This window comes from Chrysochloris asiatica, unplaced genomic scaffold (assembly GCF_000296735.1).
Source record: "Chrysochloris asiatica unplaced genomic scaffold, ChrAsi1.0 scaffold00012, whole genome shotgun sequence".
Taxonomy (NCBI): Eukaryota; Metazoa; Chordata; class Mammalia; order Afrosoricida; family Chrysochloridae; genus Chrysochloris; species Chrysochloris asiatica.
The window spans coordinates 24378496-24406086 of record NW_006408530.1 but is presented as its reverse complement, the minus strand read 5'-3'; the positions used below and the strand labels follow the sequence as shown (position 1 = coordinate 24406086).

The 27591-nt window shown below is 35.2% G+C and overlaps 1 protein-coding gene across 1 annotated transcript in view; it reads right to left on the bottom strand.

Moving 5' to 3' along the window:
• LRP1B (low density lipoprotein receptor-related protein 1B) overlaps window positions 1-27591 on the bottom strand; it is a 2342762-nt gene that overhangs the window by 283819 nt on the left and 2031352 nt on the right. Inside the window, exons 61-66 of the mRNA XM_006834597.1 lie at window positions 25167-25355; window positions 24147-24295; window positions 17402-17495; window positions 9102-9218; window positions 8841-8960; window positions 6770-6889 (exon numbers count right to left, since the gene is read on the bottom strand). Coding sequence (XP_006834660.1) covers window positions 6770-6889; window positions 8841-8960; window positions 9102-9218; window positions 17402-17495; window positions 24147-24295; window positions 25167-25355 — 789 coding nt within the window. The remainder of the gene's footprint in view (window positions 1-6769; window positions 6890-8840; window positions 8961-9101; window positions 9219-17401; window positions 17496-24146; window positions 24296-25166; window positions 25356-27591) is intronic.

Below are 27591 nucleotides of genomic sequence, written 5' to 3'. Positions count from 1 at the left end.
ACTAATTTCAGTGATGTTGAAACTGAAATACTCTACCAATTTCTTCTGTGTGAAATTGATCAAAAATGCAATCAAGATGTATTGACGATTGGATGACTGAAATGTGAAGGTTGGAGGCAAAGAGGAAGGCTCAGTAGTTGGAAAATATGACCTTGGTGATATATTATGTTAGAGATAATAGAAATTTGAAATGACTTATTCACTGCAAATAACTTTTTTTAAATAATATAAAATACAACCTCACTAGATAGAATACACAGAAATAAAATTTATAACACCTGTGGGCAGAGATGGTGTAAAAGCTCCATATCATCAGCCAAAGCAAGGTAAGGGACATACTATGAAACAGACCATTAATTGCTCATATGCAAGTTCAGGCTGAAGCTGAAGAAAATTAAAACACATCCATGAGAGTCAAAATATGAACTTGAACATATCCCACCTGAATTTAAAGACCATCTCAGGAACAGATTTGATGCATTAGACATTAATGACCAAAGACCAGAAAATTTGTGGAATGACATCAGAAACATTATACAGGAAGAAAGCAAAAGTTCATTCAGAAGATAAGAAAGAAGGAAAAGACCAAAATAGATAACAGAAGAAACTCTGAAATTTACTTACCAGCTTAGTGATGCTAAAGTTAAAGGGATAAATGAGGAGATAAAAAAGCTGAACCTAAAATTTCAAAGTGTAGCTGGAGAAGACAAAGTCAAGTGTTATAATGAAATGTGCAAAGACCTGGAGTTAGAAAACCAAAAGGGTAGAACATGTTCAGTATTTCTCAAGCTGAAAGAACTGAAGAAACATTCAAGTTACAGCTTACAATATTGACGTTGTGACTCTGGGCAAAATATTGAATATGTTAAGAAGCATCAAAAGAAGAGAAAAGGAAAACACAGTCACTGTACCAAAAAGAAATGATCAATGATCAACCATTGCAAGAGGCAGCATATGATCACACATTGTTGTTCGGGTGCATCATTGCATTCATGAATATATTTGCAGTATAGGTAAATATGAGGAATGTGGTGGCTCCATATGATGAGCATTGGACTTTGAACCACAAGGACCATGGTTTGAGTTGCCAGCTGCTCCCCAGGAGAAAGATGAGGGTTTCTGTAACCGTAAAGATGTAAAGCCTCAGAGATGTAAAGCCTCAGAGATGTAAAGTGTCAGTCAAAACCCACTGGCGACACTTAACAAAAATAACACAGGTAAACGCAAACATATAAATATTGTCTGTTAAGCCTATAGATATATTCACGGGTATAGTTCTACTCTCTCTCCCATACCCTTTCAGACTGCCTGTCTATCTATCACCGTTATATTGCAGGAATGTGTATATTCTAGGATTTACCTCTTTTGCCTTTAACTTTTGCATTCCTCCTAATATCTTTTCCTGCCTCCATAATTACTGACCGCCCCTTATTGTATATTGCCTTTCCCTTCATCAAAGTTGATACATGTCCATTCCCTAGTAATTTATACTCCCTTCATCTTCTGCCCCGGTATCTATTAAAGAATGTTTCTTATAGTATGAAAAGCTTTTCTTGATGTTTTATGGTAGTGGTCTCATACAATATTTTTCTTTGGCAAATAGTGAAGCATCAATAAACAGGTTAAAGCAAAAAAAGGAATAATTTTATAAGATTACCAACTGAGGGAGTGTGGAGGCTCTGGAGGATAAGCACTGGACTGTGAACTATCAAGTGGGTGATTTGAGTCCACCAGCTGCTCCATGGGAGAAAGACGAGGCTTTCTGCTTCCACAGGCACTTACAGTCTAGGAAACACTATACAGTGTTGCTATAAGACAGAAGCAACTCATGGCACTGAACTACAATAGTTATCAATGATATATATGTAGGTATGCATCTATGTTAGGAGTGCTGGTGATACAACTGTTGAGTGTTTAGCTGCTAACCAACAGGTTGCCATTTTAGACCCACTCAGCAGTTCCACAGGAGAAAAACCTGACAATCTGCTACCATAAAGAAAGCAGCCTAGGAAAACCTATGGAACTGAACTACTTTGTCACATGGAGTCTCTGTGAGTCAAAATTTACTCCATGACTCCTAACAACAACCATGTGTTTACACACAACACACAGGCATATATGTATCTACATACATATACAATAATCGTATTATAGCATGTATACAACTTTTGGCAATGCTCGTAGCTGGGAGAACCTTATACATTCTTAGAGAAAACATGTAAATATTTTTATCTTGTAGAGAGCAAATGAGGTAGATACACACTGTGCTCACAGTGGTTCAAAGCACTTTCTTTGGTATCACACAATCCTGGTATCATGCGGTCTCAGCCTGACTACTTCCTATAATCTTCTGTGTCTCATTTCCTAATCTTTAAAATAGATATTGTGATGGTGAATAACGTATGTCATTTGGGCTAGACTATGTTGACCAGTGATTTGATCAAATACTACTGTCAATGCCATTATGAAATAGCTAACTGTGGTTAAATCAGTTCACCCTAAATTGGGACATATTAACCTTCATAATGTGAACAAACCTTAATCAGTTATCTGAATTAAGAACAAAAGGGAAGTTTTCTACAGGGCATATCCTGCCTCCAAACTATAAATTGACATTTTATCAGAACTCTTCCTCTCTTCACTCTTTCCTTGTCTGACCTATGGGTTTCTTTCTTTTTAAGTTATGGTCTTGTTGAGAATTTACAGAGCAAATTGGCCTTTCATTCAACAATTCATACACATTTTTGTTTTGTGGCATTAATTGCAATTCCCCACAGTGTAACAGCACTCTTTCGCTTTAGTTTCTTTGTTTACTGTTTCCTTTTTTACTTCTTCTCTCTGCCTTCTAAATGTTGTTGATAAGTGCCTTCAAGTCAGTTCTGATTCACAGCCACTCTGTATAGGGTTTCCAACCAGCAGCTGGTGAATTTGAACCACCAACCTTGCAGTTTATTCCTGAACAAGTGCTGCCCTTTTGATCTCATGTAGTTGTTGTTCTAATATTTCATATGTCCCTGTTGTTACTGGTCACTTTATACGGCTGTCTATTGTTTGATCTATGGATTTGGGGACAAAAGACTATAGGAATCATTAGCCTGTAGTTTGACCTACACAATTCCAAACCCCTGTAATTGCATGAGACAATTCCTTAATGTCTTAATAGATAATATCATTTATCTATCTGATTGGTTCTGTTTCTCCTGAAAACTCCCAAGAAAAGTATATAGACTAAAGCAAGTAAGTGAGATAATCACTATAAAGCCATTAGTATATTACCTAAGCCCTACATTGTCATCATTTGTTGTTGTTTTTAAGTACTGTAAAGTTGATTCTGACTCAAAGCGACCCTGTATAGGACCTCTGGGGAGTGGCTGTTGGGTTTCAACAAATGACCTTGTGGTTAGCTATCCAGTGCTTATCTTTCAATGCCACACTAGGATTCTGAAGCCAACCTGTGTACAACAGAATGAAATATTGCCTGGTCCTTTGACATCTTCATAATCTTTGTTATACCCTTGAGCCCATTGCTGCTTTAGCTGTGCCAATCCATCTCATTGGGGTTCTTCTTCATTTTTACTGACCTTCCACTTTACCAAGAATGATGCCCTTCTCCAGGGACTTGTCTCTCCTGATAATATGTTCAAAGTATGAGACAAAAAGCCTTTCCATTTGGCACCTAAGGAGCATTCTGACTGCACTTTTTCAAACACAGATGTATTTGTTGTATTTTCTGACAAGTCCATGGTACTTTTAATATTCTTCTCCAACAGCATAACTCAAATGCATCAATTCTTCTTTGGTTTGTCTTATTCATTGTCGAATTTTTACATGTATCTGAGGCTATTGAAAATACAATGGTGTGGATCAAGCACACATTATTCCATTAACGGACATTGTGACTTTTGAAAAGACTTTAAAGAGGTCTTTTGTAGCAGAATTGCCTAATTTAATACATCATTTAAGGTCTTGAGTGCTGCTTCCATGAGTGTTGATAGGGGATCCAAGCAAAATGCAGTCTTGGACAATTTCAATCATGTCGCCATTTATTATGAAGTTATTTATTGGTCTAGTGTGAGGATTTTTGTTTCTTTACATTGGGGTGTAACCCATATTGAAGTCTGTGGTCTTTGATCTTCATCAGTAAGCATTTTAAGTCCTCTTCATTTTCAGCAAGCAAGGCTGTATCATCTGCATGTCAGAGGTTGTTAATGAGCTTCCTCCAGTCTTGATGCCATGTTCTTCATATAATTCAGCTTCACGTGTAATTTGCTAAGCATACATATTGAATAAGTATTGTGAAAGAATATAGCCCTTGTACACACCTATCCTGATTTTAAAACATTCAGTTTCCTCTTGTTTTATTGGAACGACTGCATATGGATTTATGGACAAGTTCCTTATGAACACAATTAAGTGTTCTGAAATATCTATTCTTTGCAATGTTATCCATAGTTTGTCATGATCCATACAGTCAAAGCCATATATAATAAGTACCAGTTAAATATTAGGTAATATTATTATTATTGATAATTATAAGATAATCAAACAATATAACTGATCAACAGTTCCATTATACCCATGTGAGTGGATATAAAAACTAGAATTTATAATGTGTTCCACAAGTTGTTTGCATTATTCCACTTTATTTTGGGGAAAACAAATGCAGAAGATTATAAAGAAAACTAGGCAGCAACATAAACTAGCCTGCAAAATTTCCGTAATAATTGTTATAGGCAGTTTTGTGAGAAATACATCCTCAGGCCTGGTGAATTGATTATGAAGAAAGATTTTACATAGTGGTAAATGGTATTAGTTGCTTTTTCTGAAGCATTGAATTGTGTCTTCCCACAGCCCCTCAATATGTGTAAGCTTGGCTAGGTCATGGTTCTCAGTATTTTGTGACTGTAGTCCATTTTGTGATCTGATGTAATTAGTCTATGTGCTGTAAATTCTAACTTCTATGATGTTTATGAGGCACGATTAATGGTGGTTATATTAATGAGGCAACGTGTAATCTTCAGGATTAAATTGTATCTTGAGTCCATCTTTTTTGAGAGAGAGTTTAAACAAGAACAGAGATCAGGGACCTACTACTATCAAGAAAGAAGAGCTGGGAATGGAGTGCATTGTGTCTTTGGTCCCAGGGTCCTTGTGACAGGAAACCCCTAGGTTCTGGAGAAGAGTGATCACTAGAAAACTCCCTCAGAGCCAGTCTTCCCCTTTGTCTGGCACTCTGAATTTGTATTTCTAGGAGTCCTGGTGTGGTGCTGTGGGCCAATGCACTGGATTGCAAATTCGGTTTGAACCTCAAGGTCGGTGGTTCAAGCTTACCAGTCACTCCTTGGAAACCCTATACTGGGTTTCTATGGGTCAAAATAATTCAACGGCACTTAACAACAACAAAACTATGGTGGAGTTTTGGTGTGGCACTGTGGGTTAATGCACTGAAATGCAAAGTCATTTAAACCGCAGGGTGAATGTGTCAAGCTCACCAACCACTCCTTGGAAACTATATACAGGGTCGCTATGGGTCTGAATCAACTCAACGGCACTTAATAACAACAACAACAACACACTATGGTGATGCTGTGGTATAATGCTCTGGTTTGAACTGCAAGATTGGGAGTTCAAATTTATCAGATGCTCCTTAGGAACCCTATACATAGGATCATGGGGTCTCTATGAGTCAGAACTGGTTTGAAGGTACTTATAACAGTAACAACAAACTGTGATAGCAAATTATGGTTTGTTATAGCCATATACTTGTATTTCTGTTACACCAGTTCTAGATACCTAAGACACACATTTGCATGGAAACACCATGAGGAAAATCACTTCAAAACATGCTATACATTCATGTAGCTCATAAGCAGTATTCAGTATAAGTGTAACCTAACGATGTTTCATTTCCCTCATAAGAAAGATTCAAAAGTAATGTGGAATGTAAAAAAATGAATTCAACTTAATTCTGTCAGTGAAGCCTGGAAGTCTATTTTCAGTTTGATCAAACTTAGTCTTTTCTAAACAATTACTAAATTAAATAATAATTTTTATTCCCCCCAAATGTCAAGATTGCCATATGTGCCCACAAAGTATTAATGTTTAATAAATACTGATAAAGTGATTATACATGGAATCTACTGTTATTTCTGTTGATATTTTCAAGATAGAATCAAATGCATTCAAAATAATGTTTTCCCCATTTCTGAAAAAAAATTATTTGTAATAATTAAGAAAAAATATCATAAATAAAAGAATTTAAGTAAGAATTGTTTCAGAAACAAATGCTAACTTATTAAGAGATCATAGTTATCTGCTGTAACAGAACAGATGCTTTTATTATGTCTTCCTTTTGTCACCATGCTTAACAATGAATAATAATATTCACTGAAAGAATAGGAAATCTTATGTATTAAACTAGAAAAATAAAGTCATTCTGGAAAAGGAAATACTGTTTCTCTGCTTCTATTCACCAAATGCTAATACCACGTGCTCACACTGACATAAAAGTGATACCCTTTTCTTACCCATTTGTGTTATTCTAGAAATGTGCATTATACTTAGAAATATTCATTCTTCCCATCACTCCTCCATGTTTTATGTAAAATAGATAACCTATCTGCTAAACTCTATGAATATAGAGGCAAAACTTTCTCATGTAAAATTTAGTTTCATTGGGATCATAAATGATTTAAATTCAGTCTACCCCAGCCATCACAGGCTATGACACAAATACAATAGATACGATCCATAGTCAAAAAACACTCACCACAGTTGGCCTCATCTGATGCATCAGCACAATCTGGATCTTCATCACAAACCCACAGCTTGGAAATGCAATGTTTGGTTGTTTTACACTGGAAGTAGTCTGGAGAACAGCTGTTTTCAGCTTAAGAGGGAAACAATCCTGTTAAAAATGTAGCTTTGGATAAAACTGACATTTTATTTTAAATCCAATTAGACAGACAAATGTTAAGACAGTCAGCTGAAAATGCGTTAAAGGTAAGGTGCTTTAACTTCTGATTACCTGTAATGTATGCCTAAGGAGCTCTGGTAGCTTAGTGGTTACAAGTCAGGTTGCTAACCACAAGGTCAGCAGTTCAAAACTAGCACCGTTCCACGGGAGAAAGATGATGCTTTCTTCTCCCTCAAAGATTTACAGTCTCAGAAACTCTGTATAGGGTCGCTATGAGTCGGAACCAACTCCAAAGCACATAACCACCACCATCAATATAATTAACGTATTCTTAATATCACTTTCAGAGGGAATAGAGAAAATCATTAGATATTGAGGGAGGAGATCGAATAGGCCCTTGCAAATGATATTCTCTAAATAAATAAAGTTAACAATTAATGCATATACATTTTATATACTAAAAATAGATTGAAATCAGAAGAGAGTAAGCAAATGAAGAGGCAACAAGCTTAGCTTTTATTATAATCACTAGAAGTTGTGTTTAGTTTTTGAGGAAAAAGGTAAACATCCACCGAAGACTGTAAACTGCACTACAAATCCTAGCCAGTTTAATAGATCAGCTTCCAGAATGGTTAATCATAAAGAATTGGTGTCGACTTTATTCTGAATGCACCATCTAGATCAAATTGTTGGATGACTGCCAATTATTTACTGATAAATTTTTTAGAAGAAAAAATAAAACTTCAGCAAGATATAAATTGTTGACAGCAGTTCTGCTGAAACCCTGAAAGCTGGAAGGTACTCTGTCAACAGGGTCTTTGTGTGTATGTGTGTACATGTGCATATATGAACCTGTGTACATTGTGGAAACTGCTTTGCTTTCCATTTAATGCAACTTGCTTTTTACATATAGAATGAAAACAAGTAAATAGAATAGAAGATACTTTACTATTATTCTTTCAAGTCACCTAATAAGATACAAAGAATGAAGCTTATAGTCTTTGTCGTTAAGTGCTGTTAAATCAGTCCCAATTCACAGAAGGCTTCCTAGGAGTAGCAAGTAGGTTTGAGCTGCTGACCTTCTGGCTAGCAGTCTACTGCTTATCTAGTGCCACACTAGGAACCCATTATTTAGAGATATTCATCAAATACTTTTACTATATCATTTTACCAAGTTCTGTATTTTAACCATAAATTCTTTAAGTAGCCTCTGAAACCCTATTCAGAGTCACTAAGAGTCAGAAAGACTCCATTGCACAAAACAACAGCAATGAAAATGGATTGAATTAAAGTTAAGTAGGTGTGGCACTGGAGGATTAGCATTGAAGTGCTAATGGTTTAAATTCAATAGCTGCTCCTCAGAAACCCTATGCTGGGTCACAGTGAATGACTAACAACAATTAAGCTGAACTGAGTTATATGAATCCACTTACTATGGGCAAAAAATCAATTTATGAAATAAAAACATAATTAGCTGCAATGCTGTTATTATTTCTCTTATTAGAGTAGATTTGGTTTTGTATTTGCCATGATTTCCAGATCATTTTTAATGTAATAATCACACGTACTTAAATTCTCTCTATACTCTATATTGCTGTTAAATGCATGGAGTTGATTTTGATTCATAGTGACCATGTATAGAGTTTCCAATGAATGCCTAGTGAATTTGAACCACTGACCTTATAGTTTAAACCGACCTTGCAATACATTGCTTATCCTCTGGGTCCACACCAGGACTCCATACTCTATTTAAAGCCTCTAAAAACAATACAATGCAATTGATAGTTGATTTTAGCTTGTTTACCATAATTGCTGTAATATTTTTCTACACTGTGCTGCTCTGTGTAGCACAATTATACTTTTTAGATTGATGATAATCAAGAATCATAAGTAAGACAAGGAAAAGCAATTTTAGGTGACTTACGACAGTCCCTTTCATCTTCCTCATCACCACAATCATCTTGTCCATTACATCTGAGGTTTACTGGAATGCATTTTTGGTTCTTGGTACACTTGAACTGACCTGACAAGCAGACATGTGTGTCTATAAAACAGAATAAAACATCTGAACTGAAATCTGTGTCTGAATTTAAATTAGTGCCAACATAATAAGTTAAGAATTAGATTTATGTCCCATAGTTAAGAATTAGATTTATGGCCCATAGTTAAGAATTGAATCCCCTACCACAGTTGAGTTCATCTGAATTGTCTCCACAGTCATTCTCTCCATCACAGATAAAAGCAGGGAGAGCACAGAGGCCAGTCCCACACTGAAATCGGCCTGGCTGACATTTAAATTCAGCTGGGAAAGAAAAAGCGTATCATGAAATGGAAGACTTAGGTTATGATTACTTAAACAGATCATTTCTGTCATTCAAAATACTTATTATACTATTATATTAAACATACTTTCAACCACAATGTGACTATCTCACATCTTGATAGGTATTATATGAGTAACTAAAGAGGCCTCCAGATTACATTTCATAAACTAAAAGTATATTAACTATAGTAAGAAGCTAAGTGGCAGAATATAATTTATTGTAATTAAAACAAAGTTATTCCAATACCTTTATTTTCTTGAACACTTTGTTTCCTATTGTGAGTAAGAAGAGTACATGCACCTTCAATACATATTCCTTAGCACAGCTTAAAGCAAATATTTCCTATAATTGTTCCAATAAGACAGGTTTTAAAATTTTTCTTTCTTAATGCTATTATTACCAATAAAGACAATATCTTATAAATTAAATAATGCTACACATTGTGCACATTATTATTAAAAATGGCTCCAAGATAATAATGCATTCTATTTTTTACCATTCTTTGAGTTTTATAAGGAATGATAATTATAACAATAAAAAATTGAGATCTACTGGGTAAGGCCCTTTCACATATAGTTATTAAATGATTTCACATCAAATTCTTCAAATCTCATATTACCCTGACCATTTTAGAATTAAGAAAACTGAATTGCAGGCAAATCAAATAAATTCACCCATAGTTTTTCAGCTCTCTGATGCCGAATCTAGAATTCCAGTCCATATATAATTCCAAAGCTCTTTCACAAATATAATACTTTTGGTTGATGTTCCCAGCGTATGTTGGTAAATACTAACTTTGACATTGATAAAATGCTGTTTAGTAGTTCAGAGCAGTGACACAGTCACTAATAAATAACATTTTAAATGTTTTTGGAGAAACAAATTATGCTTTCAAAATTATGGTTGTGGTTGTGATATGGCGTCTGTCCTGTCTCAGAGTGATACCATATAGAGTTTCTATATGTAAAGAGTCTCACCTTTCTCCTGGGGGGCAGCTGGTAGATTCAATGAGGTTAGTAGCCCAATGCATAACCCACTACACAACTAGAGTTCCTTTAAGATTATATTATTAATTAAAAATTTACTTTCATTCTTTAAAAAAAAATGATCTTAATACAAATGGACTTCAAAAACTTCCTTGTAAAACTGGATTTAAAAGGTCATAGAAGTTTTCCACAAACTTATTGTAGTCCCTCTACATGCTGGTATGGCCCTGCAGGTGAATGTGCTGGACTGCAAGGTCGTCAGTTCAAGCTTACCAGCCACTCCTTGGAAACCCTATACAGGGTCGCTATGAGTTCAAACTGACTCAACAGCACTCAACAACAACTACTATATGCTTTACTTAAACAGAAGTAGGAGAGGTAATAAAAGCATTTAATCTATGTTTTAAAATTAATCACACTGTTTATATTGTGCGATAATTTTCTCATGCTCTAAACATTACACTCACTCAACTTCCTTTTTCTTCATATACAATTTCCTTTGTTGTTGTTGTTGCTGTTGTTTCCAGAACAATCCTCCTCTAAGAAGAGTTGCAACTCTTAAAGAAGGTTTTAATAACTGCAAAATAACTGGAAACCCATCTGACCTTCAAACACATCCTTAGAATTATTCATGGAGTATTAAACAGTCAAAGTGTAGTTACGAAACTTAAGAAGCAAAATCTTTCCTGATGAGTCATATTTAACTACATTTATGTGAATAACATTATGTAAATACGCAAGAATGTGACACTGGAAAAGAGGTTTATGTCTCTCAGATGAAGTTATAGTTACTGTCAGTGCATCTTAGAACGTGAAGATTTTGATGATGCTGCTACATAAGGATGAATTCTAACCACTCCACAGACTCGTTTCATATTTTCTACCTAAAAATGGGTTATAATAAAGTATCCTGCTTATCGAAGCCCAATACTGATACCTATCAACTTTAAGTAAAATACTATTTGTTTAAAATAACACAGAGTTCATGCCCCCAACGAAAACAAAAACTTAACTACATTTATGTGAATAACATTATGTTAATATGCAAGATATCAATATTTCACCAGATTAGAATAACAAAGAAGCTCTTAGATTCCAGGTGCCTCTTTTTTCTCATCAAGACACTAAATTGATATTTAAATATTGCATACTTTGAAAGTTAAAAAAAATGCATATTTTTAAAAAGTCAGTACAAAGGTATGGAGTCCTGGTGTGGTGCTGTGAGTTAATGCTTTGGACCACAAGGTCAGTTTGAACTGCAAGGTTGGTGGTTCAAGCCTCACCAGAAACTCTATACAGAGTTGCTACAAGTCAGAGCCAACTCCATGGCACTAAACAACAGCAACAACACAGGTATACCTTGGATATATTTGAAGGCTTGATTTCAAACTACTGCAAAGCACATATCACAATAAAACCAATCACATGATATTTTTTTATTACTAGGGCATTATGTTTACACTATTCTGTTGTCTACTGAGTGCACAATGTTGTTGTTAGGTACTATAAAGTCATTTTCAACTCATAGTGAACCCATGCCCAGCAGAACCAACCATAACCCAATCCTGTGCCTTCCTCACAATCATTACTATGCTTGAGTCCAGTTGCTGTTACTGTGACAATCCATCTTTTGTTGGGAGTCTTACTCTTTTTTCACTGACCCTGTATGTTACCCAGCATGATGTTTTTCTCCAGGGACTGGTCCCTCCTGATAACATGTCTGAAGTATGAGAGACCAAGTCTCACCATCCTGGCTTCTAGGGTGCATTTTAGCTGTACTTCTTCCAATACTGATTTGTTTATTCTTCTGGCTGTCCTTGACACTATTAATATTCTTCTCCACTATAATAACTCAAATGCATCAATTCTTCTACAGACTTCCTTATTCACTGCCAGCTTTCACATGCACATGAGGTTACTGAAAACACCACAGCTTGGAAAAGTCAAACCTTAGTCCTCAAACTGACATCTTTGCTCTTCAGCACTGTAAAGAGGCCTTGTGCAGCAGATTTGCCTAATGCAATATGTCATTTGATTTCCTGACTGCTGCTTCCATGAGTGTTGATTGTGGATCCAAGCAAAATAAAGTCTTTAACAACTTCAGTCTTTTCTCCATTTATCGTGATATTATTTATTGGTCCAGTTGTGAGAATTTTTGTTTTCTTTACATTGAGGTGTGATCCATACTGAGGACTGATGACTTTGATCTTCATCAGTAAGCATTTTAATTCTCTTCCCTTTCAGCAAACAAGGTGTACCACCTGTATATTGCAGGTTACTGAGTCTTCTTCTGATCTTAATGCCACCTTCTTCTTCATATAATTCAACTTCTCAGATTATTTGCTGAGTATAGATTGTATAAGTATACTGAAAAAGATACAACCCTAGTGAAATCATTTCCTTTAAACCATTCAGAATCCCTTTGTTCTGTTCTAACAAATGCCTCTTGGTCTAGGTACAAGTTCCTTATGTGCACAATTAAGTGTTCTGGAATATTCATTCTTTGCAATTTTATCTATAGTGTAACATGATCTATACTATCAGAAGTCTTTGCAAGTGAAGAAAGCACAAGGAAATATATCTCTGGCATTCTCTGCTTTCAACCATGATCCATCTGATATCAGTAAGAATATTCTAGCTCCATTTCCTCTTCTGAATCTGGACTGAATTTCTGGAAGATCTCTGTCAATGTGCTGCTGCAGCCATTTTTGAATATTTTCAGCAAAATTTTACTTGCATGTGATATTAATGCTATTGTTTTATCATTTCCACATAGTGTTGGTTCATATCTCTTTGAAGTGAAACCAAATATGGATCTCTTCCAACCAGTTGGCCAGGTAGTTTTTTTTCCAAATTTCTTGGCACAAATGAGAAAGCTCCTCCAGTGCTGCATCCGTCTGTTGAAAGGTTTCAGTTTGTATTTCATCAATTTCTGGAGCCTTATTTTTCATCAATGCCTTCAGTACAACTTGGACTTCTTCCTAAAGTACCATTGGTTCTTGATCACATACTGTCTTTTAAAAAGTTTCAACAGTGACCATTTCTTTTTTTGATACAGTGTTTTGTATATATTCCTTCCATCTTCATTTGATGCTTTCTGCATCATTCAATATTTTACCCATAAAATCCTTCAGTATTGCAAGTCAAATATTGAAGTTCTTTCAGTTTGAAAAGCACTGTGTGTGTTATTCTTTTTTAAATTTTCTAAATCCAGGTCTTTGCTCATTTCATTATAATACTGAATTTTTGTCTTCACGAGTTGTCCTTTGAAATTATCTGTTGAGTTCATTTACCTCTTATTTTCTTCCAACTCCTTTAGCTTCTTTGTGTTCAAAAGCAAGTTTAGGGTCTCTTCTGATATCCATTTTGGTCTTTTCTTTCTTTCCTGGGTTTTTAATGACCTTTTACTTTCTTCCTGTATATGTATCTTGATGTCATCCCATAACTCTTCTGTTCTTTAGTCATTAGTGCCTAATTCATTTAATCTGTTCTTGAGATTATCTCTAAATTCACGTGTGTTATATTCAAGGTCATATTTTAGTTCCCATGGCCTTTCATTTTCTCTAGTTTTAGACTGTACTACGTATGAGCAATTGATGCTCTGTCCCTGATATTTGCCTGATGATATTGAGCTTTTCTCTTTCCACAGATGTAGTAAAGTTCATTCTTGTGTAGTACATCTGATGAAATCTATGTGTATAGTCACTTTTTGTGTTGTTTAAAAATGCAAGGTATTTGCAATGAATAAGTCATTAGGTTTGCAAAATTCCATGAGAGTGAATCAAGAATTACCCACACTCTGGCTGCAAAAATTATTTTAACCAACTTTTAGAAAAGAAAAAAACATCATTTTTTTGACATGATCTCCTTGCTTTTATATACACTTTTTCCATCTGTCAACAAGTGTTTTTATTCCCTCATTAAAAAAGGTTTAGGTTGAGCTGTGAGCCATGAAAGCACTGCTCTCTTCACTTCTTCATCAGAGGTGAATCTTTATCCTCAAATGACTGATTTCAGGGGACCAAACAGGTGAAAGTCCAATGGACAAGAGCAGGAATATAGAGAGGATGCTTTAATACCTCAAAACAAAATTTATGCAGAGTGTCAACAGTGCTGGCAGAGGTATGCAGATGTGCACTGTCAAGCAAAATCACAATGCCCTTGGATAGCGGTTCACTGTGTTTCACCAAAAGTTTGTTGTTGTTAAGTACCACGGAGTCAGTTCTGACTCACAGTGACCCTGCACAGGGTTTCTGAGGCTGTAAATCTTTACAGGAGCAGAACACCTCATCTTTCTCCCGCAGAGTCGCTGGTAGTTTTGAACTGCTAACTTTGAGGTTGGCAGCCCGACTCGTAACCATTACGCTACCATAGCTCCTTAACCAAAAGTTTAGGCTTCAGCTATTCAGTGAGCCTGTCACTATAATGAGCTCTGTTGATTGTTAAACCTTGGTTCTGGCAGTGTTCCAATACTGACCCCTGAGAATCAAAAAAAAAACAAACAAAAAAAAACCCTGTAAGCTGATAATTGACTTTTGAACTTTTTCTTGGTTGATGATTAAAGATATTCCATTTCATACTCTTCCATTTACTCTCAGACTTGTAGTGATGAATCCATGTCTTTTCACAAGTAATTTTTTTTTTAAAGAAACTTTTACCTTCCTTGGAGTATCAGTCCAAATTTTGTTCACAGATGTCCAAACGTATCTGTTCATGCTCTTCCGTGAATTGTTTAGGTACTCATCTTGCACAAACTTTTCGAATGCCAAGTCTGTTATGGATTATTTCATAGCCATAGCCGTGACTGGTTTGTAAATGAGTTACCAGACACAGTCATTTGTCTTTTTGACAAAATCATTTCATGTGCAAGCTCAATGTTGTCATCAGTGGGGAACATGGACAGATGTTTTAATATAATCAGAGTGTGGATAATTTTTGACCCACCCTCATATTATGTGGTTTCCAGTATCATTTTCATCAGTATTGGAATATTTTTTCAACTACTGCTTTTTTCTCTTCATTCACAACATTCACGTTCCAAATACCAATAATTATCAATGCATCTTGGTTGAAAGTTTGATCAATTTCAGACTAAAGAAGTTCATAGAATTCTTCATTTTCATCATCACTGACTTTACTAATTGGAGATATTTTGAATAATAGTGGTGTTAACTGGTCTTCTTTGTAGGCATATGGATATTATCCTATCACAGAAAGAATTATACTTCAAGATAGATGTTTTTGATGATGAATGTGGAGGAGCATCATAAAAAAAATTGAAACATGTGAGAGTTAACAAAAAGATAACAAAAAATGCAATTTCTGAGAAGCTCAAAAAAGCGAAGTGTAATAAATCAAATTGCTTGTATTAAGTGTTTTTTTTTATTTTTAATTTTTTACATTAGTTTGGTTCAGGAATGAAATCTTAGTAAAGATTAAAATTATATATTGTTTAAAGAGCTGCAGTTTTTATTTTATTTTTTATTTTGGGTGTAATTATCTTTGTCTGCAGATCATCATGGTTATAATTCTTCAGATAATACATTAGTTAATCTGGATAGAAAATATCAATTTTTAAAATAAAGACTAAATTACCATTTTCATTTTTGTTTATTTCTACAAATTGGAAACATAAATTGTATTTCCCTTACTTATTCTATTGTGGAGAAGTTTACTACAAAAGAATGATAATATCTTTTAATAAGTAAGTTATCAGTAAGGTCACTGAATTTCTAGTTACTTTAAAATTCCTTTTTAATTCAACAATAGAAAAAGACTATTTTAGGCTTAAGAGTATACCTAGCCCACACCAATATTGTTGTTGTTATATGCCATTTAGTCAGTTCTGCCTCATAACAACTCTGTACAGGATTTCTGAGGAGTGGATGGTGGCTTTGAACTGCTGGCTTTGTGGTTAGCAGTACAGTACTTATCCTAAAGCTCCACATCAGACTATGCACAGACATAGTGAAAACAAAATCTATATTGAAATAACAAAAATAAATAATAATCAAGTATTAATTATCAAATGGATGGGAATATTAGAAATATCAGAACTTTATTTTATTTTGTGAGTTTTACTAAATCTATTATGACTGTTTCAGACACAAAATTAACTAATTAATGTTTGATACACTTGATAGTGGCTGGAGAGACTAGAACAGTGTTCATCGAAGTAACTACATGGAGACTCTAAGTTTGAAATTGCTTTGTAATTAGGTGGTAGAGAGTAGCTAGCTTCTGCTAAGACAGGACACTGTGTTTCTTTAGTACAAAACTAAAGATTTTTTTAAACTCAATTGTTAAGGCCAAATCATGGCAACCATCCACTGGGATATTGAGAGGGATTATCATTGACTACAAGCATCTTCAGCTTCGCAGGACAGTATGAGAGTGGTTCATGGGGTGACCCTTACAAGGGTATCCAGGAAAAGTGTGCTGATTGTCCATTACCACCAAAGTTCTCAAACATAATTAAAAGAAATTGTACTTCACCATGTAAATCAGAGTCAGATGACTAGACATAGCTGTCACCTTAGAGCAGCTGCTAGAACAGATACTAAATTGCTTTATCAGCAGAGTAATGATCTGTATAGAAAAAAAACTGACTTTTGAAGAACTTTAATAGAAATGTTGGAATATCGTACTTTTTAAAGGTAAGATTTCAGTCATTGAGTGGCAGTCTGACTACCTACTCACTTTACTTGCAACTTGGTAATACAGGAAATAAATATCATGCTGACCATTACATAAATAAATGTAGTTATTCTCCAGGAAACAAAATTTGATTAAAAAAAAAAATTTAATTGCTGATGGTATCATTTGGAAGATAGTAGTTTTAAGAGGCCCACATAAGTCTTTGCAACTATTTTTGTGTTCCTCTTTAATGATATATGAAATGTTTTCTATTTCAGTTTGGAAAATGTTCCAGGAGGAAATTTTCTTTCGTTTTAAAGTACTGCCTTATATTTTAAGCATCTTAGATATGTTGTTTTTATTGTTTTGTGCTGTGGAGTCAGTTCCGACTCATAGCGACCCTGCACAGGGTTTCCGAGGCTATAAATCTTTACGGGAGCAGAAAGCCTCGCTTTCTCCCGTGGAACAGCGGGTAGTTTCGAACTGCTGACCATGAAGAGCTCTAAATTCCAAATTTCAACAATTGCCCCCGTACTCACGACAGTCATCGGGCTCGTCAGATCCGTCGCCACAGTCATCCACAGTATCACATTTCCACCAGAAGGGAATACATTTATCAGTTTTGCAACGGAACTTTAATAAACGGAAAAACAAAAATAAAAAACAATGTTGAAGCGATAATCTAATATGTAATGGATATTTAAAATCTGACCAGGGTAAGCAACCTAGCTGCACATGCAAACTATGGTAATTTCAGAGTGTTGCACCATATGCACAAGAAGGAAAATGATCGGCTAGGGAGACACATTATTTAGGAAAATCTCCTGCGATTTCCTGTGCCTATGCTGACACCTAGTCTCTCATATTTCAGATATATTGTCAGGAGGGACCAGTCACTGGCGAAGGATATCATGTTTGGTAAGGTGGAGGAGGTCAGAGAAAAAGAGGAAGACCCCCAACGAGATGGATTGGCCAGGTGGCAGCATTGATCGACTCAAGCGTTGCAACAGTAGTGAGGTTGGCCCAGGATCGGGCAGTGTTTTGTTTTACTGTGCATAAGGTCGCTATGGATCGGTATCAACTCGATGGCACCTAACAACAACAACAACTTACCTCATTCATTTCATTTTGTCTATGGGTGCTTTCAAACTGCAACAATTTGATGTCATCTGAGACCCTGTTGCTAGCAAAGTCTAAAATTGTTACTATCTGATCCCTTACAGAATAAATTTGCTAACTCTGAGTTGTTGTTGTTGTTATGTGCCGTGGAGTCGGTTCCGACTCATAGCGACCCTATACAGGGTTTCCGAGGCTGTAAATCTTTATGGGTGTAGAAAGCCTCATCGTTTTCCTGCGGAACAGCTGGTAGTTTCGAACTGCTGACCTTGTGGTTAGCAGCCTGATTCGTAACCACTACGCTACTAGAGCTCCTTTTAGAATTAAAATTCATCAGAAATTTCGGAAGAGAAATAAAATTGACTTAGTTATGTAAAGTTGAATTAATTTAATTCATAACTATTAATATCTGGAGTCCTGGTGTGGCTCTGTGGGTTAATGCACTGGACGGCAAAGTCAGTTTTAACCACAAGATTGGAAGTTCAAAGTCATCAGCTGCTCCTCAGAAATCTTATACAGTTGTCTATGTTTCGAAAACGATTCAATGGCACTTAACAACAACAACAATTAGGAATCTTGGACAATTTGCTTAACACCTCTCAGGCACTGTTTCTTAACTATCAAGTGAAAAGATAACAAATGTGATTCACAAAATATCTGAAGTATATATATTTTAAATTAATTCAAAGTATCTGATTTAAGTAATTACCAACCATTGATATTGTATATGACATGATGATTTTGCTCTCCATTTTGTTTTAATAACAACATAACAGGATTTTGAGTTCAGACAAGACGGCTAATTTTTATGTATCATGTACCCTTATTGCTAATCAACGTATTGTTCACTAGTCTGTCACTTCCTGTGTTTAAGTTTTATAATTTTATAGAGATTAATGCTAACTATTAAGTATGAAACATTTTTCACATTAAATGTTCTGCAAGACTAATATCTCCTAAGATAAAGCGTAGACTATAAAACGATATTATAAAAATATATTAAATACATACTCCCTAATTTGGAAACAATGGAACCTTGGTGATGCATTGAACTGCTAATCACACAGTCAGAGGTTCAAAATCCACAGTCTCTAAATGGGACAAAGATGCTCTAATAAAGATTCATAGTCTTTGAAACCCTAAGGAGCAGTTCTATACTGATATAAAGGGTTGCTATGAGTGTGAATCAGCCTGATGGAAGTGACTTAATATGGAAAAAAAAAAAGGTAAGATATAGTAAAGTTTAGAAGGAGGAGAAAAGCCTTCATCTAGAAAATAAGTAAAGACATTTTAAAATTTGCTTTGCATTTTATAATTAAATCTTTTACACTTAATATCTAAAGTCATTTGTGCTTTAAGAATATAATTTTATCTTGATTTTATCCTAATTCTTATTTTCAATCTTAATATAATTTCTATTGGTGTGATTTGCTTTTTGTATTTTAGTCTATAAAATTGGGCACATTTCATTTATTGCAATCATTAGATAATAGCAAATAAAAATAAAAATCTTTTTTGTTGTTGTTGTTAGGTGCTATAGAGTTGGTACCAACTGATAGTGACCCTATACACAACAGAATGAAACACCGGCCGGTCCTGGGCCAACCTGACAATTGTTGCCATGCTTTAGCCCATTGATGCTGCCACTTTGTCAATTCATCTAACTGGGGTTCTTCCTCTTTTTCTCTGATCCTCCACCTTACTAAACATGATATCCTTCTCCAGAAACTGTTCCCTCCAAACAATATAGCCAGAAGTATGAGAGGAAAATTTTGGCCATCCTGGCCTCCAAGGAGCACTCTGGCTGCACTTCTTCCAACACAGATCTGTTCTTTGGGCAGCCCATGGCACTTTCAATATTCTCCTTCAACACCATAACTCAAAAACATCAATTCTTCTACAGTCTTGCTTATTCACTGTTCAACTTTCACATGCATATGAGTTTATTGAAAATACCATGGATAGGGTCAGGCACACCTTAGTCCTCAAGCTGACATCTTTGCTCTTCAACACTTTAAAAAGTTCTTGTGCAACCGATTTGCCTAATGCAATACATCATTTGATTTCTTGACTGCTGCTTCCATGAGTGTTGATAGTTGATCCAAGAAGAATGAAGTCCTTGACAATGTCAATCTTTTCTCCATTGATAAGAATATTGTTTATTGGTCCAGTGTTGAGGATTTTTGTTTTCTTTATTTTGACATGCAATCCATACCGAAGGCTGTGATCTTTGATCTTCATCAGTAAATATTTTAAGTTCTCTTCGCTTTCAGAAAGCAAGGTTATATCTTCGGTATATTGCAGGTTGTTACTGAGTCTTTCTCCAATCCTGATGACACTTTTTTCTTCATATAATCCAGCTTCTTGGATTATTTGTTCAGCATACAGGTTGAATAAGTACGGTGAAAGAATATAACCCTGTTGCACACGTTTCTTAATTTTAAACTATTCAGTGTTTCCATGTTCTTTTCACACAACTACCTTTTGGTCCATGTATAAATTCCTCATGAGCGCAATTAACTGTTCAGGAATATTCATATTTCTCAATTTAGTTCGTAGCTTGTCATGATCCACACAATCGAAAGCCTTGAGAAGTCAGTCAAGCACAGGTAAACAGGTTTCTGGTATTCTCTGCTTTCAGCCAAGATCCATCAGACATCAGCAAAGATATCCTTCATTCCATGGCCTCTTCTGAATCCAGCTTGAACCTCTGAAAGTTCTCTGTCAATGAATGCTTGCAGCCATTTCTGTATCACCTTCAGTAAAACTTTACTTGCATGGGTTATCAAAGATATTGTCTGATGATTTTTGCATTCTGTTGGGTCACCTCTCTTTGGAATGGGCACAAACACAGATCTCTTCCAATCATTTCTTGGCAGAAATGAGTGAGTGCCTCTAGTGCACTTGCTTTAAAGATTTCAGTTTGTATTCCATGAATTCCTGGTGCTTGTTCTTTGCCAGTTCCTTCAATGCACCTTGGATTGTTCTGTCAGTATCATTGGCTCTTGATCATATGCTAACTCTTGAAACAGTTGAACATCAACCATTTCCTTTTGGTACAGTGACCTTGTGTATTCCTTCCATCTTTTGATGATTTCTGCATCATTCAATTATTTGCTCAGAGAATTTTTCAATAATGAAAATCGAGGCTTGAATTTTTTTTTCAGTTCCCCCAGCTGGAGAAATGCTGAGCATGTTCTTCCCTTTCGGTTTTTTGACTTCAGATTTTTCAACATTTTATTGTAATATTTGGCTTTATCTTCTTGAGCTGAACTTTGAAATTTTCTGTTCAGCTCTTGGATCTCCTCATTTCTTCAATTTGCTTTAGCATCATTCTGCTGGATAGCAAGTTTCAGTGTCTCTTCTGACATCCATTTTGATCTTTTCCTTCTTTCTTGCCTTCTTAATGATGTTTTGCTTTCTTCTTGTATGATGTTCTTGATGTCATCCTTCAACTCTTTTGGTCTTTGGTCTTTAGTGTTTAATGTATCAAATCTGTTCTTCAGATGATCTCTAAATTCAGATGGGATATATACAAGTTCATATTTTGGCTCTCATGGACTTGTTTTCATTTTCTTCAGCTTTAGTTTGAATTTGCATATGAGCAATTGATGGTCTGTTCCACAATTTCCCCCTGGCTTTGTTTTGGCTGATGATATGGATCTTTTCCATCATCTCTTTCCACAGATGTAATCAATTTGATTTCTATGTATTCCATCTGGTGAGGTCCATGTACATAATTGCCTCTTATGCTGTCTAAATAAGGTATTTGAAATTAACAAATCCTTGATTTTGCAGAATTCTATCATAAAATCTTCAGCATCATTTCTATCACCAAGGCCATATCTTCAACTACTGATCCTTTATCTTTATTTCCAGCCTTTGCATTCCAATCATCAATAATGATCAATACATCTTGATTGCATGTTTCATCAATTTCAGATTTAAAAAGTTGGTAGAATTCTTCTATTTCATCCTCCCTGGCTTTAGTGTTTGGTGCAAAAATTTGAATAATAGTGGTATTAACTGGTCTTGCATGTAGGTGCATGGATTTTACCCTATCACACACAGTATTGTACTTCATGACTGATCTGGATATGTTCTTTTTGACAAGGAATGTAGCACCATTCCTCTTCAATTTGTCATTCTCGACAGAATAAACCATGTGGTTGTCAGATTCAAAATGGTCAGTACCAGTCCATTTCAGCTCACCAATGCCTAAGATATTAATGTTTATGTGTTCCATTTCATTTTTGACAATTTCCAATGTTTCTAAATTCATGCTTCATACATTTCATGTTCTGATTATTAATAGATGTTTACAGCTGTTTCTCTTAATTTTGAGTTGTGCCCCATCAGCACATGAAGTCCCGCAGGCTTTACTCCCACGGGCTCCATTCACATCATTGGTCAACTCTACTTTGAGGAAGCATTTCTTCCCCAGTCACATTTTGAGTGTCTTTCAACCTGAGGGGCTCATTTTCTGGCACTGTATCTGACAGTGTTTCTCTGCTGTTTATAAAGTTTTCAGTGACTAAATATTTGGAAGTAGTTTGTCTCTCTTCCTATTCTGTCTTCGTCTGGAAGTTCATCTGAAACCTGTCCACTATGGGTGACCCTGGTGGATTTAAAAGACTGGTGGCATAGCTTTTTAGAATCACAGCAACTCACAAGCCACCACGGTAAGACAAACTGACAGATGAGTGGTGGAAAATCCTTTAGGCAGATAAATGAATAATTCAGAAGTTTTATTGGCATGCTCAATACAATGATTCTGAGATACATAAATTATTGTTTCATTTTAATGCCTATGTCACTGAAAACTGTGCTTGTAAAAACTAACCTTTATCCAAGAAATATTTTCTCCCACAAATTCAGAAAAGAATCCAAGCTAAAATAGCTATATAAACCAAATGACTTATAGTAATACTAACTAATGAACTGCGTTAACTATCTCTCACTAACATTCTTTAAGATGAAACAAACAAACTTGTACACTTTTTTTCTGATAATATAGCTGAAAATAAAGATGTTTGTACCACACTTGTGCTTGTTCTGTTTTGCTTTTATTAAATTCATGGAAAAGCTTAATGATAGCTTTATTGGTTTCTTAAGACAGCTGTAACAAATTAATACCTATTTGTTATAAGTCATTAGAAAATTCAATTGTTACACTCTTTTGAACAGCCTACCTTGGCTTGTAAATGCATCATTCCAATCTCTGCCTTTGATGCCACAGGAAGTTTTCCCATCTTGTATTTCTGTCTGTCTCTTCTCCTATACTTATTAGGATGTCAAACATGTTGGATTTGTGGCCCACCCTACTTCAGAATGTTCTTGATTACATCTACAAAGATCCTACTTCCAAATAAGATCTTATTTTGAAATTGCAGGAAAGACATGAATTTTGAAGGAAAGAAATTCAAACCAAAATACTGGTATTGTAAAATTATTAATAATTTAGGTGTTTGTTTTTTTCCACTGGCACAAAATTTGGATTCATACATAATAATTTCTAGTTTAACTTAGGTTTTCATTTAACTAACATCAGATTTTTGGGATACTGAGTAAATACTATTCTTTTCCTCATATGATAGTCTGAAAAACACTATTCCTTGGTGTTTGAGATGTTCGTCCATTGTTCAAAGAATTCTGTAGTCATAGTTTTCTTCTAGTTGACCACTGAAACTCACTTACCACACTCTAGTGGTTTAAACAGACAGCATCTCTACCAACTCGGATAAGTAAGTCCTTGATGTTGGGTTTCAACAGACTGACTTCAGGACCATTCAAGAACAAACCACAAAGAGCAGAATATTTATGAAGTGTTTGCTTAAACTACATAGACCTTTGTCATATCCTATGTCTCAGATATCTTGACTTCTGGAACTAGGTAAAATATTCTCTAATAATTTTGCAATGCCATTCATGATTTGAACCATCATTCTGTGTGATTCTTTGTAAGAATATATCTAATTTCTCATTCAAGTAATATGAATCAAACTGCTTATCCCTTTCTATGATGTCTGGACTGTACATCCAATATTATACTAAACAACAACAAAAAATATTTATAAATGGCTTAAGCAAAAATGAGATTAATAAAACAAGTGATTTTTAATGACTTACTCATATATCCCATAAAATTATTTCCAGAACTCCGCTCACCTGGCTAGCAGTGCAATTGGATAAGCAAGTCCTATTATCAGCTGCAAGATAAAAGTTGGTAGGGCATGCACAGGTATGGGTCTTTCCTGGGGCTAAAAGGCACAGATGACTGCAACCTCCGTTATTTTTCATGCAGAGATGTTTGGCAACTGCAAATGAGAAAGAAATAACAAAAACAACAGCAAATAGGATAAGTAAGACCCATAATATACTGTGGGATTAGAGAATGGACATTTAAGATTCATAACTTACATTTGAATATGACTATAATCAAGAAACCATCAAGACTGTAAATTATATTAATTAATTTATTTATATTAATCAATATTGCTACAATACTCATTGTCCGGTGGCACTTATTTTAATTAAATACTTTCAAGAATGCATTTACATAAACACAAACATTTTTAGCAGAGAAACAAATTCGCTTTCAGCAAAATAAACAGACTACAAGTCTTTTGGATGATATCATACTTATGTTCAGAAATATCAATGCAAAATAAAACAGTGAAACAATGATCTAAAATTAATAATATAGTGACTTTACTTTGTAGGCAAGATATGTGTTTTAAGGAAAATGATAAAACTTTTATCATACATTACTAATCGATGTATGCTTAAGCAAACTTAATATATTTCTCATTTTTTTAGTACTAGAGCTACTAAAATATAATTTGTTCTATGATGCATCTCAGAAACTTTGACTTCTATCCTTTTTTATAAGAAAATTATTTCATGAATGCATTCTTCACTTCTCTAACTGACTGCTTTATTGGAATTTTATATTAATATGGCTTCTACAAATAAGTAATTCTTTTTACAAACATTGAAGTAATCATCCTATTCCTTCATATTAGTACTTGATATCAACAGAACTCATCCTTCAAAATGATTCTAAATCATTCTCAAGCCTGGTAATCTTGTTCAAATATAAAATTACACTAAGTTTGAAGAAATAAAAAATGAAATGTTACTGAAAGATGCAGATGCATTTATGGAAATCATGTAAAGAATAATTACCATCAGGTTGTCTATAAGAATGATACACCTGGATATCTGTGATGGCATGCCATGAGTTAATCAGTGAGAGTTTGTCTGCTCCTGAGGTTTTATGGGCACGGCTGAGTGACTTGGTTTTCCCATCAGTCCAGTAGACGTAGTCTTCAAACAATGTTAGTGCAATCACCCCTGGAATATCTTGATTAGGGACTGTAATAGGAGATGGTAAGATTAATGTTCAGTCTTTGGAAGCCTGCCAGTTAAAATATTCAATACTGAATGGGCTGACTGAGACAGCCGCTACAGAACGTCATGTGAATAATTGCTGTGACAACCTGTCAGGCTAGCAAGGTTCTTTATTACCGGTTAAGAGAATTCAGGATTGGGTGTAGGAATTCACTTTGCTCAGATTCAATTTGGTTCAAACAACCACTAGGAGGAAAATGAATGAGATGCTGCTTACAAGTAATGACTCCCGACTGTTTCACTAGAAACAAATAACATCCAACATTTAAAAATTAAATATGTGTTTATGAATATAAATATATTGTTGTTCTTGTTAGTGTCGTCGAGTGAGTTCCAACTCATAGTAACCCTGTATAGGGTTTCTGAGGAGTGGATGTTGAGTTTGAACCACCAACCTTGTAGTTCAAATTGACTTTGCTGTCTAGTACATTAACTTTCAGTGCCACACCAGCACGCCATTGTATATATATGTATATATCAATATCAATATATATCAGAACTGATTCTATGTCACATAACAACAATAATATATATAGAGATAAATATTGTCATCGAGTAGTTTCTGATTCATATAGACCCTGTATTGGGTTTCCAAGGAGTGGCTGGTGAGTTTGAACCTCTGACCTTGTAGTTCAAACTCACCTTGGGGTCCAGTGCTTATCTTATAGTGTCATAGCAGGACTCATAAATGTATATGGGAGTGGTGTGGCACTGGAGGATCAGTATTAGACTACTAGCCATAAGGTAGGTTGTTCAAACCCACCATTCCTACTTTTAATAACCATACGCAGTGTTTCTGAAAATATAAATAATTACAGGAGCAGAAAACCTCATCTTTCCCCCTATAGCAGCTGGTGGATTTGATCCACCAACTCTTCAGTTATCAGGTCAATGCCTAACTCGCAGAGCCACCACCCACAATCCCCTAGTCTATTCTGACTCATAGTGACCCCAAAGGACAGAAAATAATTATTCATCTTCTTGCCATGGAGCAGCTGGTGGGTTCAAACTATCAGGTCTGTCTGATCTTATAAATCATGGGTGATTAGGAGAATATTCAGAATACTATTCCTCACTAGTGGGAAAGGTAAAGCTGTCGACTTCTGTAAAGTTCACAACCTCGAAGAACATATGCAGCAGTTCTATTCTGTCCTATAGTGTCCATAGGATTACAAATGGACTGAAGGGCAGTGGATTTTTTTATATGTACACAGCTGATGTGATCATCCTTTGTCCTTTGAGAATATATATCAAGATTAACCATTTGGGATCCCCAAACATAGCCACCATAACCTTCTAATATGACCTCTCTTCCTTGAATTTAATTAGCCTAGCAGATCTCCCTGGAAGCCACTCTTTTGCTTGGACATTTTTTGGTAAAGCATGTGAATGAGACTGAAACAAATGCATTACTGAGAGAGCTTGTCTGAAGCCATCCATTGGTTGTAGAAACATGTTTAAATATAATTTGCTTGTAATAAACTTGCTCATGGATGAATTGGAATTCTAGAAGCAAAACTTTTCATATATATATAATATATTATATATATATATATATATATATATATGGAGCTCTGGTAGCTGGTTATGAATTGGGCTGCGAGCCTTAAGGTCAGCAGTTCGAAACTACCAGCTACTCTGTGAGAGAAAGATGAGGCTTTCTACTCCCATAAGGATTTACACCCTCGGAAACCCTGTACAGGGTCACTATGGGTCGGAACCGACTCAACGGCACTTAACAACAACATATATATATATATTTTTGTGTGTATATATTTATTTGTTGTTGTTGTTAACTGCTGTCCAGTTGGTTCTGACTCAGAGCGACCGTGTATAGGATTTCCAAGGAGAGACTAGTAAGTTTGAACCACTGACCTTGTGGTTAGCAGTCCAGGGCTTATCTTTACAGTGTCACACCTTGACTCATATATTGCAAACTATGCAACCCACGCACCCATTAGTTACCTATTCATGCTATATATATTCATGCTGTTACATGTATGTACACACAATTACATGGGCATATTATATATGGAAACATGACTTTATAGATTATTTATCCAGTTGTTTGTAACTTAAATCCATAAATCTAAAAGCTATTGTTTTGCTTTCTCACACATTTCCAGTCACTAAGTTATCTATACAGGATGAAATGAACGATCTACCCAAAGATATGCAGTAATTGTGAGGATACATAAAC